Genomic DNA, 16,236 nt, shown 5'->3' on the forward strand with positions numbered 1-16,236 from the left:
CTCAAATTTTCATCTGAATCGTGCATTCCTGTACACATGAAAGTTACCTCAAACATTACATATAAGATACAGCAGCTAATGCAACAAACTACACTGATATTTATCTTGACGTACATGTATTAATAATGCTTTAAGAACTTGGACCGATAAATAGATATGACGTCATTAAGAAAAGTTGGATATTATCAAATAATTTCCACGAAACTCACAGAGAGACAAGTAGTAGTACTGTCGGTTCTGAGATTAATAATTTGATTACCTCTTGAAGCAGCATTTTCATGTTGAGGAGCAGCGCCCTTGGAAGGATCAATGACACCAAAGTCCGTTGAGGAAGCTGCATTAACTGCATGTCTCAGGTTCCCTTCCGAAACTGGAGACGCACTCGAGCTCCAAACAAACATGTGAAGCTCCTTGTTAGGCACTGCACCACCGCCAGAACTATCCTTCTTCCTTAGGCCACCACTAGTAGACCCCGACAACATAGGGTTTGGAGGCGGGTACGATGAAACGAAACCGCCATTAAACAACTCACCGCTCATGCTCCGTCCTCCCGGCCTCTTCTTCCCAATCTTAAACATCTCCTCGTCAAAATTTGAAGCCCTTGGTGTTGCTCCTTTTGAAGACTGCAATGAGTAAACATCGCCGCCTAAACCCCCTTGGAAACTATTTGTGTATCCATGTTTTGGACTGGGTGCCTTGCTAGCAAACATGGCATAAAAATCTGTCTGGTTAAAGCTGGAAGCCCTTGGCGTGGGTTCTCGAGAAGATTGTACCGAATAGATCTCAACACCGGTGAGGTTCGATGCCCGTGGGGTCATGGAAGTTAACGAGTTTAGTCCATTGGATTTGCTGAAAGAAGAAATCATAGATGCTGTACCCGATCTTCTTACCACTACGTGAAGCTTTCCATCGTCACCGATCTCAGCATCAGCCTGCAATGGCTCACGACCGTTTAGTGACACAACGTCTGAATCAACTTTGAAGGAGGTGATGGATCCAGCAGTCTCAGGGAATTGCTCAGCAATGAGGAGCTTTGCACCTCTGAACTCAAACAGGAAGAGCATGAGAGTATACCAAATTATACTCTGCAAAACCACAATCTGGACCATAAGGTCTCCCGAGAAATCTCCATACATGGCCTTCAAGAGTGGGATTCCCATGACAAGTGTGTTTGGGAGGGTGGAAAGTGAGAACAACGTGATCATCCACTCAAGATTGCCATTTTTGCTGAAGGTTTGCCACAGAAAGAGAGCAGTAAGAACGACGATTTTCTGGAGGGAGTCAGCTGCAATGAATCGATAGTTCATGGCATAAGGGTCATTGGTAGAAATGAAATGGAAGGAAAGCAATGGAACTGCAAACACAGCCACAAAGCGGTTGATGCCGGAGCACTGGTCAGGTGTAAAGATTTTCCACCACTTGACGGAGCCATATGCTAATAGCATTGCAACATACAAAGGCACAATGGCCGCAAACACATCGTACATGTCCTTTCCAGTAATCATGGTTAACTGGACAAAAGAAGCGCACACACATTCAGAGAGAGAGGGAAGAGAGAAGAAAGAGTGAGATGGTTACATCCTCTCTTATAGAAGGGAATTCCGTTTTTTTTTTTTTTACATTATTTTGAATTAATATTGGTGCTCGGCAAGAGCTTCGTTAAATAACTTAATTTTAATGGCTTTTGTGTGAATGACGAAATGGGATTGATGCAGGAGCAGCCTCGACAACAAAGCAGAGATAAAATGTTTTTCAAATGTGAACCTGTCGTGAGAAGGAAAAGGAAAATTAAAAAAAAAAAAATGGCAGGGAAATAAAAGTAATGGATCGGAGATTAGATTTTGGGTTAGCATGGATATATATGTCTTAGATCTTACGTACATGACTTTCTATATAATGCAGATAAACCTTATTCCTCGCCACTCTACTCGTTTTATGCACATGAATTGAGCAGTTGTGGCAGCATGATTCTCTCGCTTGCGGGAACTTGGGCCTTGACTTGAGATTATTTTATTTGTTTCCTTCAATATATAATTTTAATTGCAGAAACATATTCAGCAAATGGAAAACAAAGAAAAACAATGTCAGGATGAACGCATTCTTTACTTTTCCTATATATATATTTTTTTTAAGAAAAAGTGTCGTCATCATTCATTCATCAAGAAACCTACATTCCTGAGCGGAAACATTCTGAAATATCCTCATATCAAACTAATGCATTTGGAGCTTCACCAATACACTATTTCTTTTTATGATCCGTATGGTCTTCATTACTGCTGATATTCTCTACAGATAAACGTCCAAGATATATCCCATAATTAAACTACTTAATTTTCACAACAATAAAATTGTTTATATGGACTAAAATCCAAGTTACTGTAGATAAATCATCTATGTCAATAAGAACGTAAGCTTAATTATATAAATATATATATATATTCTGAATTTATAGATTGACTTTAATTAGCTATCAATAACTTTCTCGAATATTAAGTACAAGAAATTAAACGGCCACTCAGCTCAAATTATTAAATTTTTTTCATTTTCTATTATATTTTATCATTCAGAATTGATCTTAAAAAGTGATTTACTTCTTCAAATTGAATGTTGAAGATTTATCAAATCAGCATTTAATACTTCTACCAAGCTAATATTTATCAATATTGATCATAGTTAGCATATTTTAAAAGTGACAGTTGAAAGTTGAGAATGAAATGCAAGAATGCCAGCAAAGCAGTCATGACTCAGCACAATTGAACTGTCAGCAACCTCAAGGGAAATGCCAGCAACTCCAGAAGGGTCTAGAAGAAAGTGGAAGCCACAGGAAGGACCACAGGAGGCTGGTATAATCTAGAGACTCCAACACCTGGATATTGATCATTCCCATGCATGCAAAATTAAAAATGTTCGGAAGGGTGGAGATTGAAAAATTGGTGATGTTAATTCCATGCACTAGCAGTCCAGGCTGCCATTAATTTGTACTGACGATGCATGGCAGCATTAATACCGTTAATATCATGCTTCAAAGGCGTCAAAGAAATGCAAGCATGCAAGAACACATGATGACGTGCACATGAATATATTTCCTAGAGTTCCGAATATTAGAGATTACTTTAAAGTAACAGAGATATAAATACATAAAGTATGATTGATATATATATGACGTGCAAGCGTCGTATAGTCATTTTAAAAAAAATGAATAAATATAGAATTTACATAAAAATAAATAATTTTTTTAATAATAGATTCTATTTTTTTTAAAGTTACTATACAGTACTTGCACACTCTACGACTGTATATAACATTACTTTTCATGCATATATATTATTCTCTCACTTTAATTAATCCTACAATTGATTAACAATTCTAAAAAAATACATATTCAAATTCAAATTTCAATTTTAAATTTTGCATGTTTCATTTCAAAACATGCAAAATTTGTACAACCTTCTGATTAGAGCCAAATCCAACACGGATATACATGCGAGCTAGCTACTTGCTGCAGAACGGCTGGTCCGCACTTGTGTCCTTTTTTTTCTCTTTCTATTTTTTCCTACTCAATAAGTTAATGTTTCTTTCATTTTCTTTTTGATTTTTTACATAAAAAAATAAAATGATTTTAAAATAACACTAACCCACTATTTCGTATATATCTTCGTGCAGATCTTTTTTTTTTTTTTTCCTAAGCTTCTTTCTTTTGTTTGTAAGAGAGGGAACCGGATGCAAAATGATATTATACATACGTTATTTTTCACAACATTGATATCATTTTAAAAATATTTTTGTAAAATATCTTATAACAATAATATTATTTTATAAAAATATTCTTATTTTACAGAATAATATTAGGTATAAGTCTCAAATAGATAAATTATGTGCGAACCCTTTGTAAAAAAGTAAGTCTCACTAAAAAAAAATATTTTTTTTATACTTTTTCAAGATGGATCTATTTTTTTATAAAATTTTTAACGTGATTTATCTATTTAAAGTTTATATAAATTTATTTTCTATTTTACATGAGCATATATTATAAAATATATTGTGAAATATATTGTATAAATATCATTTATTTTTAAAAATATTTTTATTTGAAAAATTTTGTCCATAAGCTTTCCCAGTTTCCCTTTTAAAATAATTTTTAAAACTTTAACTCTTTTTTTAAAAAATACTTCTAAGTGATCTCCAAAAATGAAGTGACGTTCCAGAGACTTTCCTTGTGGCGGCCGGTACAGTGGAGAGAGCCAGGCCTGTGATCACCCATACATGCATCTTTGAAAAGAATATATTCATGGGGGGATAATTTTACCTTGTGGTTTCCTGAGAGTTCCCACTTAGGAAACTAGCCTCCACTAAGATTATCTTTTTCTTGTTTATTTTTATAAATAAAATGAGATGAATTGATATTAAAATTAAAAGTTAAATAAAATATTAATAAAAAATATTTTTTTAATATTATTTTTATTTTAAGATTTAAAAAAAGAAAATTATTTATTTTATTTTATGTGAAAATTTAAAAAAGTTATAAGGATTAGATAAGTTGTGAGGAGTTGTGAAAACAAATGAAATTTATCCCATATGATAAGGATAAGAGTGTGTTGTATATGAGATTCCATATTGCTTGGAAAGAAGAAGTTCATACTCTTTATAAGGTATTAATAGAGTTCCAATTGTATCATTGACTAGTCCTTTTAGAGTATAGACCATGTGATTTGGACCTTTTATTGTTTCGTTATAAATGGTATCAAAGCTCATCCCAATCAGAAGTGTGAGACTTGAACCATGTCAACTACAACGGATAGGCCCGTCTGGGATGTCGGGAGTTTAAGGGAGGAGATTGTGATACATCATATGATAAGGATAAATGGTAAGTGGTGTATGAGATCTAACATTGCTTAAGAATGAGAAGTTATTGTTTTTAAAAAAATTTTAATAAGACTCCAATTGTATCATTGATTAGTCATTTTGAAATATAAATCATGTGATTTAGGTATTCTATTGGGACATTACAAAGCCTAAGCGATCTCCAAAAGTGAAGTAACATTTTGACTTCAAAGTTTAAATCTGACATGGTCAGGACCACGTTAGGGGCACCTCTGGAACTTATGCACCCACGACCGTTCCATATAATTTTTTAATAGAAAAATTTTTCTCATCAGTCATTATTTACTATCCCACATCATATATCTTGTGAAAAAAAAATTATAGATAGAATGTATAAAATTCATTTTTTCAATATACAATTAATGCAGAGAATTTCCGAGTAGCAGCCGGGGAAGTAGAGAGAGCCAGACCTCTGATCACCCATACATGCATATTTGAAAAGAATATATTCACGAGGATAATTTTACCTTAAACCGGCCTCCACTAAGATTATCCTTTCTCAAATTTGTTGTCTCACACCCACACCGTCACACATATATATGTTTAAAACTAAATCCAAATAGATTGATATCATGGCTGATATATTAATTATTAAATTTATATTGGTCCACTACCTTCATGGAATATCAATCTCTTTAGAGATCCTAAATATCTCAAAGATCCGAGCCTTGGGTGGAGCAAAGCAAAGCATACACCTTTTTTCCCCCACTCATTATTCATTTCTTATTCCTCTCTCCTCAAGAAAAATGATATAGTTTACCACTAAATTACAATTAAACATTAAAAAAATAAATTTTCTTTTATTTTGAGCTACTCATGTGTTGTTGAATTAAAATTTAAGCCGGCCCGGTTCGATTAGTACCCCAAGGAGGATCGGTTCAACTTATTGGGCCATTGACTTAATCCGGATAGTTGTTTTCCCACTCATTGAACATTAGATAACCCCCACGTGTCCGAAACTAGAATAACACACGTCAACCGTTTTGACATTACTAAGCCCTAAAGGAATTTTTATTTCTCTAATTTTTGTTATTCTGTGGTCAACTTCGATGAACTCCATGTAGCGGTGGGATCAGTAGAGACTCATCCAACCGCCACAAATGGCTCACGGCAACGTCAAGATGAGGATAATGATAAAGGAAATATACAAAGTCGGTCAACAGTTTCACTGATTTTTATTATTTATTTTTGTAACTAAAAAAAAATTAAAAAAAATGTAGTTTTATTTAATATGCGTCCGGCATTAATGTGCCAACCAGTCAATTTCTAGATAAAAATAAATAAACATTTTCGTTATTGCAGCAACGTAGACCAACAACGACGTCATGCAAAGCTCTTTGATCCAGAAAACATTTCCATTGTAATTTCTAGTAAATTTAAAAAATAAAAAATAAAAGAAAAAAGCAAGGTATGAAAGCCCCAAGGAGTAGTACTGTACAAGTCTTGGATTAACCCAAAAAGAACAAATAATAGTGAAAATTAAAGGAAATTGCTTTTGACTGTATCATAGGAGTTGGAACCATGGTTTTGAAATTGGGAGACAGAACTGGCTTTGCTTTGTTCCATTTTCACGGTAAAACATTTGCCAAAAGACACGTCTGGGTGAACTGCGGGGAATCCAAACTTGTTGACCTTCTGCTACATTTACATACACATACATAGATCTCGAGATAGAAGGATATGCCGTTGATTATACGATACCCAACTTTATTCATTTTTTAGTAAATTGCATTGATCACATCGGCGAAATTACGGGTCAATGTCCATCTCAAGTATGACAATTCATCGACGACTTTTCAAAAGCCAACTCAAATTTACTGTGAAAGATTCAAAGGCCAGCCAGCGCGTATTTATTTTATACTAATTTCTCTTCCTCCCCCTTTCGTTTTTCAAACCTTGGGCGGGACCCACCACCAACTCTCCCTTTTGACCTTTACAGTAACCTAATTCTTCCTCTCCTTTTTTTTTTTTTTTTTCAAGAATAAATAGATTTCATTAAAGTCCAACTAATCTCCATCCATCCATGGATTGACGAAATCTCTTTGACTTTGCATCCTCCGTCTCTTTTATAACCACCCCCTCTCCCCCCACTCTCTTCTCCTCACACCATCTCTTTACTCCATATTCCTCTTCTTCTTTTCTTCTAGCTTCTCTGCTTTCGCTGTGGTTCTTTCTGATCTTCTGCTATGGCGATAGATCTGGTCCCTTACTTCAAGATGGAGGATCCGATGGCTATACAAGAAGAAGCATCGGCTGGGTTGAAGAGTATGGAGCACCTGATCTGCCTACTCTCCCATCAAGCCCCTCGCGATAACCACCTCAACCACCTTGACTGCCGAGAAATCACCGACTTCACCGTTTCCAAATTCAAAAAGGTAATCTCCATCCTAAACCGGACTGGCCACGCCCGGTTCCGCCGCGGACCTTCGAACCCTCCTTCTTCTTATAGCGGACCGACAAACCCCGTCGAACGCCGTTCAGTCCCAGATCCGGTCCGGCCTCAGATACAGTCCCAACAACCTCAGACCATCACGCTTGATTTCTCGAAACCTAGAACTGCTTCCGGGTCGCGACCGGTGTTGTCGGTAAATCAGCAGTCGAAGGAGAGCTTCAGCACATCTCCACCTGTTTCCTCCACGACCTCGTCGTTTATGTCATCTGTTACTGCAGACGGCAGCGTTTCGAATGGTAAACAAGGTTCCTCGCTCCTAATAGCTCCGACCACCACCATGTCGGCCGGGAAACCGCCTCTTTCTTCGTCTCAGCGTAAAAAGTGCAGCGTGAATCATTCTCTCTCTGCTGCGAATATCTCCTCGTCTGACCGTTGCCATTGCTCCAAGAAAAGGTAGGCATCGGAAATATATATTTTACCAATAATTTTGATGTTGAAACTTTCAGGAATTTACAAGTAATTCGTTTTACTAATCTACATTTTTTTCTGCGTTTTTAGGAAATCCAGAGTGAAGAGGGCCGTCAGAGTTGCAGCAATAAGCTCGAAGATCGCGGATATACCGTCGGACGAGTTCTCGTGGAGAAAATACGGTCAAAAGCCGATAAAGGGCTCACCTTACCCAAGGTATTATCATATCTTCTTTCACCACCGAAGAATCGTAGATCATGTTGGGATGTGTGGAAGTCAAAGACGAATCTAGTGGCACACGCGAGACGTTAAAGTATTTTTCTAATTATTTGTTATTTTTTAAATTGTGCAGAGGGTATTACAGATGCAGTAGCGTGAAAGGGTGCCCAGCGAGAAAGCACGTGGAAAGAGCACAAGACGATCCAAATATGCTGATCGTAACATATGAAGGAGAGCACCGTCACCCGCATCCTCCGATTCCGGCTGCGAATTTCGCCCCTCAGTCGTCGGCGTGAAATGGACGTTGGGGACCAGGACCTGAAATTGAAATCCCCATCCTCCTTTATCGAACGGCAGGCAAGTCTGTCACCGGAGACCGTTGACGGTAATTTTGCAGTTGAAATGGTCAAAAGATTCGAAGGAAGAAAGAAAGGAACAAAGTCAACTGTACTGGTTGGAACGGCTTTTATTTATTTATTTTTGTAAAGTTGCTTAAAATTAGGGGACTACAAGATGAAATTAAATACTAGCATTGTTTTTTTTATCTCGTGTGTATAGAAAATTGGAAAAAAATCAAACGATAACTTCAAAATCATGCGTCTCATACGCACACAACGCAAATGTTAATGCTCGTAGTGATAATAAATGCGTAAAATTTTGACTCTGCGATTGGAAAGTGTGGTGGGGCCCAAAGCGTGAGCGTCGGTTGGGGGCAAGGGGAATCAGAATTTCTGTAGTGGCGCGGTTTCACGTGCATTGAGTCAATGGGAGCCAAAGCGGGTGGGTCCCATGCCAGCTATTTCATTTTAAGTTTGTCCGTTGACTCCGAAATTTGTGCTTTTATGGTTTCTGGTGTGATCTACCCTCTTCCACAGGATTGTGAATGAGTTTGTGTGATATCTCACTCGATATATATTTATTTAGTTCAACTTAGAAGTGTACATGAAACGAGTAAATTGGTCGAAAACTTATCAAACCGGTCGTTGGAGTACAGAACCAGCCGAAACTGTTAGAAAACCAGTCGACCGTCAATGGAAAATAAGAAAAATCGATCTTTGTCGATTCGATCGCAGTTTAATCCATAGAAAAACTGCTAAACCGACCGATTGGTTCTATCTTTTTTTTTTTTTCATTTTATATCTATATAAGAACAACATTGTTTCACTCATTTAAATGAAATGACGTCGTTTTGGACTCCCATAGTTGAAAAAAATAAAGGCAAACAGAGACCGTTTCTTGATTAGGTTAAGATCTCTCATTTCTCCCTCTCATTCTCGAATCTCATCTTACGCCGTTCTCTCTCTCTCTCCCTCTCCCTCTCTATCTCAAATTCTCTCATCTCCCACAGTCTCAGCGCTCTCTCTCTCTCTTTCTAAGGCTTTTCGATGTCATCAATACATTGCCGATTTTATTGGATTCTTCTCATTAGGAGTGTAACCGGTCCGGTTTTGGATAAAATCTAAGACCGAACCGGTATGTACCGGTTTTGTATTTTTCAAAACCGATTACGCATCAGTTACCCTCTTAAACCGGTACTTCCGGTTTTACCGGTTTCCGGTCCGGTCCGATTTTTCAGTTTTTTTTTAAATTTAAATTTCACAATTTGTTATTAAAAATTTGTTTATAAAAAAAAAATTGATTTAAAAAAAATATTTTATACTTTTATTAATATATTAGACTATATAATAGTATTAATATTAGACTATTGGTATAGTTATAAGTTATATATTAGTATTAATTATAAACTTTTATTGATTTAGTATTTAACATTTTATGTAATAATTTATAAATTATAATAAGAAATTATTTCATATATGAATATATATGTTATATATAAACTGGACTGGAACCGGCCGGTTTTTACGTTTTAAAAACCGGTTCCGGACCGGACAGGTTCAAAACCGGTCCGGTCCAGTCCAGTTTTTCGATTTTTCGGTTTGAGTTTACACCCCTACTTCTCATCTCAAATCCATCCACTTGTGTTGTTTCATGATTCATCTAGTTGTGCCGTTTCAAGTGCTTGAATCTTTGATATTTGTTGTGATATTTCATATTTGTTGTGAATTTGTGAAAGCGTTCGAGTGTTTGTAAGTTTGTTTGCGACACCGACGACGCCAGCGAACCAACCGGGTTTTCTTCCCCTTCACCTGTCGATTTCGGTTGAGATAAACACATTTCACATTTTCAACTTGTCGGTGCGTTTCGATTTCAAACCAAAACCATACTGACATCTTCAATTTTCACCCTTAGTTAAACTCGAATCGAACTCGACTGATGAAAAAAAAAAAAAAAACTCATTCATGAAAGCAGATATTCACTCGATTTGTAAGGATTTATAAGTGACACATACCTGACAAAACTTGATTCGGCTAAGACTCGTTAAGGCTTGCTCGTTTATGTTCAAGTCGACTTATTAGCTTGACTCAATTAAAAATCATTCATATATTGATAAATATATATATACACCTATATATATGTATTAGTTAATAATATAAGCATACTACTTTTATAATTAAATATATAATATGTAATCTAATTACTTATGTCTATATAATGAATATACTTTATAGGTATATTTTATAATTTGTATAATAATTTTATATATTAGTATGTAGGAACCATATATAAAATAGATATATACTATCATATTAAGTGTATGTATTAATAATATATATAGGTATATAATATATTGTTATTTTGGATAAATATCAATTAGTTAGATATTAATTATTTATAAATTTTTAAAATTTAATAATTCAATAAAGGTTCTACTTGTTAGTTGTATAAATTCAATATTAGATTTTTTATTTATTATTAAATATTATTAAAAAATAACAAAAATAAATAAACAATTCGAACTCGAGTTCAAGCTCGACTCTACTTGAACTCATTTGCGGGACGAGCTCAAGCTCAAGTTGAGAGTTTAGGTTATCAAAACTCTAAACTTGAGCTCAAATAAAAAAAAAAAAAAAAAAATGAACTCGAATACTTTGAGTCAAGTCGAGCTCGGTAAGTCAAAGACCAATTCGACTCGGCTCAATTACAGCCCTACTCCTCCATAACCTCTCCTTTATTATTATTATTATTATTATTATTATTATTTCCTCAATTTCGTTCTTTTTTTTTTGGTTGGAACCAAGATTAAATAATATGAAATTAGTGGAAGAAAGTAAATTTCTTAATTTCAGTTCTTTAAAATATTCAATTTTTACTGATTATTTTGTACATTCAGTTATAAAAGAAAATAAACACGATTATCTGTTTATTAATTTAAACAAATTAAAATATACCGATGGTTTAAACTATAAAGGCATTGGTTTTTTTCTTTGTAGTTTTAAATTGCTAAAATAATGCAACTCAAATAATTGGACGTCCGAAATAATGATTATGTACAAATTAAGATACTATGGGCTTGGACGAAGTGGAAACGTGTTGGGCTTTGCCTTGTAGGGCTAATTATAACAGAAGTAAAGCATTGTAAATAAGACACCACACCGACCAACCTCATTGGAAGGACCACCCAATGAAATTGAGTAAGAAATGGGCCTTTAATGACTGGACAGAGGCCCAATTATAGCGACGTCATGGTTACTGGAGAATTTAAAGACCCACTTAATTAGCGACGTCATTAGAATCTAACCATATAATTCACTTGTGTTCTTTACTGTTTTCTTTATTGCTTGTGAGTTTCTTGACAAGGCAATTGTCAAGAAAATGAGTTAAGTACTCTTGCCCATAACAAATAAAACAAAACAAAGAATAACTGGTCCTTGTAATTATATATATTTCATTAATGGATTTTCATGTTTTTATAAATTTCAACATTCACAATAATAATACTTAAATTTTAAAAAACTAATTGCAATTATATTATATGTACTTCTATATATTAATCTTCTGTTAATATTCAAATTACGATGAATGAATGTATCTAATTGTGAGTTTTTATAAGTTTAATTAATTATGAATATTACGATCATTAAAGACTGTAGTTAGCTAGTTTTGAATCTTTGCATCTATAAAAACATAAAAACTCAAATACAAATTTCTCCTGATCTGCAGATTTCGTACGATTGGAAACCCCATGCATCTCATATATATATATATATATATATATGTTATATATCTTTCTTTAAATGCGGCTGAGGGAGAGAGAAGTAGTGTTTGATACTTACAAAAACAATGGCATAAAAGATTAATGTCATTTCATGCATGCATGCTACCTATATATATATATATATATATATATATATATAATCACGAGACTCATTAATTTTGGTGGAGAGGTATATAATTAATATATGGTGAGGCTACACAGGCTATCTAGTTTGAGCCGATTGCACCTCTGTTTTGTAGGCATGATCATCACGATATTACAAGAAAACTGTTTATAATTTTTGACCAACTATTTATTTTGAAAATGATTATTTCTTACAAAAATAACTATTTTATGCTAAAATGAATTGATTAATTCGTAACAAATAGCTTTTTTCATCGTAAATAATCTATCATAAATTCTCGTTTTTCTTATAGTGCAAGGAATGAAAACGTTTATTAATTTGTTAACTTTCTGAAACTCTTTTAGCACAAGTTTTTGCGTGCATTTTTTTTAAGTCAAAAAGTTAATTAGGCGATGGTCCAATAATCAAAAGCGACCGGATGATCATCATGTTTAATTCTCGTTTATAATTTATAAATAATATATAAACGAGATAGAGGTAGTACTGCATGTTCGACGTGGTGAGATTATATAGAGAGAGAGAGAGATAATTAATTTGTGAGCTCGTGCCAACACATGCCAGAGTACAACTAATTGTATATTCAAACTGTAGCCTTCAAACAAATTAAAATCATAAGATCAAGATCATCGCATATTTGACAATATATATATATTTTTTAAATATATATATATATATAAATCTTGTGCATCAACGACGTCGTTTGAATCTTGAAATTATATTATAAATATTGTTTTGCCAAATTTACTTTATAATATATATAAAAAACTTATGATGAATCATAATATTTGTAAAAGATTAATTGTAACATTAATTAATGGAAAAGATGATGAAAAGTGTCTATATATAAATTAAATGAGTGATATTAGTTGGAAGAATAATTGATGACCATGCATGGGACCATGATCTATATATATATCATGTCCGTTTCACGTGGGCGATGACAATATCCATGTGGGAAAGCATGTGATGGGTTTCAAGCAACAACCATCAATCTCTTTGTTTAATTTGTTTTGATATTTATAAAGTTCATCGGATGCCTTGAAAGTCTACATCATCGTCTTCTATTATTATAATTTGCTGCAAGTAAACAAAAACAGCCCTAGTACTCTTTCTCTATTAAATCTCATCTATTTTTTTTTTTTAAATCTAAATAATATATATTATATATAATTTTAAAATATATAAATCTCGTATATAGTTAGAGCTGACGTCTCTCAATCCAACGAGTTCTCATGAGCCCTAACTCTAAGGGTGCCAACGTTGAATGATGTGGCCTAGCTACCTATAGCTTACCAATATTGCTGCATGCTCATGTACGTGTTGCATTTACATAGGATGCTCCTCTGACTACAAGTTAACAACCAACCATGGAGATATCATGCATGTGTTTGTGTGTTTGTCTGTTTTTGTTTGTGTTTTTGTTTTCAACAAATAGGTCATTACGTCATGCATTGCGTTAATTTGTGGCAGTAATTTCTCTCTCTTTAGTTTAATTTTCTCGTGGATATTCATTAATGTTATCTTGAGATCGATGCGGCTAGTAGCATAGAGCTAGCAAGATCGATATTTAATTACCAAGTACTTGGTATTAAAAACTCGATCGATCTCATGACTTCTTATAAATAATTTATTCTATATATATTTATAATTCTTTATATATTTTCTGACGTCATAAAAAATATTTGCTTGTGCATGATCATGTACTTAATTTCAAGTGATATTCAAGTAATTACTAATACTGTTGGCGATAATTATTATTTGTCAATAAATAAGGGCGCCGGCCAGTACTCGATCGTTAATTTTGTTGACTTGATCAGTAACGTCTGTGAATAAGAACAATCGATCTCTAATGACCAACTTATGATGACTTTAATTAGGTTAGTGGTTACCATAGAAAGACCTAACTTTGGTTGACTTAATTTATCTGATCTCCCATTCACACACATATATATATATATATATATATATATATTTATACTATGTTTATTATTAGCCTAATTCTTAATTCCTGATCATTCACAATATCCATCAATGCTAGCAGCTTCTGATCATCTTCCATTTTTTTTATTATTTTTTGTTTTTATATTCGCGATATTGCATGCATGGCCCGTCCAACATGATCAGCCAATTTATATATATGGAAGAAATAATTTAGAACCCATCATTTTAATGGATTTAGAAGAACGCACGAGTATGTATATATATATATATATATATATATATATATATGTATATATATATATATACACACACAAGAAATAGTTGATTATAAATAAACAATTTTCTTATAATGTATATAGAGAGATCAACTACAAAAATTATATATAGTATGAAATATCAGAATACAGGCCTAAGAGCATTAGCATTGAGTTTATCATTTTCATCTTTAAAATTTGATGAAAAGTATATGTTTTCATAAATCTAAAACTTCTCTATCTATAATCCCACATTGGATTAGCTATTGGATTCATCAAAATAATAATATAATATTATTTTGTTAATAATAATATTTTAATTTATTTTTTTTATATTTTACAATTACACTAACTATATGTTAATTAATAATTTAATTTGATATTTAAATTATTGTTTCTCAACTTAAATATATTGTGGCTCAAAATTGAGAAACACTAATTTAAATAAATAAAATAATGGTTATAGAGTGTGAATAGTGAGTCTTCAAATTTGAAGATGAAGAGAAATCTACTGTAACTCAAAGCTTGACATTTGAGCATATGATGAATCCAATGCCAAGAGTTTAAAGCTAAAATCATCAAATTTTGAAGATTGGACTCATTTGATGAGTCCAATGCCAATGCTCTAAACACTATCTCTTTAATGATTAAACTCATCTCAATTTAAAATTTCTTTATATTTGAGATTCATAATTTTTTTAACTTAACACATCTATCTTTATACGTCAAACTTATAAACTTTTTTAATTTCTCATAAAAAATATTAAATTAATCTTAATATTTAAACAAATTTTAAACTCAATTTAAATAGACCTTACATAACTCTTTTTACTATTTAACTTATTATTATTCATAAAAAACTGAATCCAACTTAACATCTAAACACATCTTACTTTCACCATTCTTTTAAACTATTTAGAATCTAAAAATAAAAAAAATAAAATAAAACTTAATTGATCACTAAGGGAAAAAAAAAAATAGATAGAGGATTTCGGCCTGTGAAACAAGTGTTTTCCATATCAAATAGGCCTCTGCCCAGTACCCACGTCCAGGGCGGCCACTGCCGAGGACTTGAGGAGTCTGGTGGAGATGAGCCGTGGCACAGAGAGGAGGATTCACAAATTATCACCAAATTATCGCACAAAGAGAAAAATAAAATTTTGCACCACCAAATGCGAGTACTGGCCAGAAATATCCACAACATGCTGTCTGAATGTTACCCTGAAAGATGGCTTTTTTATTACAACCTTGATTTGATTCGTAAAACTATTGAACCTATATCTATCTAGAAAGATACAAGTGAGATAGCCCAAAATATAAAAAGAGGCAGAGGGAATGGTTGCCCAACAATCACCCAAGAACAACCAAAACAAAAAATAAAAAATAAAAAAGAATTATAATAAATGGTAAACGGGAGGACAGAGAATGGTACTGGGTAAAAAATTAAATTGCTGCCAATGAATAATCGAACCTATCTGTCTTTGGGGCTGTTAGCTGGCAACGAGTACGTACATTTTGAATAATATCACTGTGGTCACCCCCACGGTTCATAGAACTGCACCAAAGATGAATTAATTAAGAATAATGCTACTCTCACCACTCCAGGTCCCTCCAAGTCCCGCTCTTGGTCCCACTCAATGTAAAATTATTTTTTTAATATATTTTTTTTTTTACTTAATGATTAAGTAAGTATTTTTTAATGATATTATAATTTTTTTTATTTTTTTTAAAAATATTTTATAGTGTTAAAAAATACATGTATAAAAAAATAAAATAAAAAAATAGTACATTTTACACTGAGCGGGACCGAGAGCGGGAGAGGGAGCGGGGGCTGTAGCAA

The 16,236-nt window shown here is 33.4% G+C and overlaps 2 protein-coding genes across 2 annotated transcripts; one reads left to right on the forward strand and one right to left on the reverse strand.

Annotated features, from left to right (window-relative positions):
• Positions 1-5: 5 nt before the first annotated feature.
• On the reverse strand, positions 6-1,571 carry LOC118344036 (auxin efflux carrier component 2-like; the record flags this gene model as incomplete). Its single annotated transcript, XM_035683776.1, has 2 exons — positions 260-1,571; positions 6-28 (listed from the first exon to the last, which is right to left on the reverse strand). Coding segments are annotated over exons 1-2 (1,269 nt in total), but the record flags the coding sequence as incomplete, so codon positions are not given.
• Positions 1,572-6,953: 5,382 nt separating this feature from the next.
• Positions 6,954-8,627, forward strand: LOC118348327 (probable WRKY transcription factor 17). The gene is made up of 3 exons (XM_035689880.1): positions 6,954-7,726; positions 7,832-7,957; positions 8,094-8,627. The coding sequence occupies exons 1-3, from the start codon at positions 7,068-7,070 to the stop codon at positions 8,254-8,256; spliced, it is 948 nt and encodes a 315-aa protein (XP_035545773.1). The 5' UTR covers positions 6,954-7,067; the 3' UTR covers positions 8,257-8,627.
• The last annotated feature ends 7,609 nt before the right edge of the window (positions 8,628-16,236 follow it).

This window comes from Juglans regia, chromosome 1 (assembly GCF_001411555.2).
Source record: "Juglans regia cultivar Chandler chromosome 1, Walnut 2.0, whole genome shotgun sequence".
NCBI classification, from domain to species: Eukaryota; Viridiplantae; Streptophyta; class Magnoliopsida; order Fagales; family Juglandaceae; genus Juglans; species Juglans regia.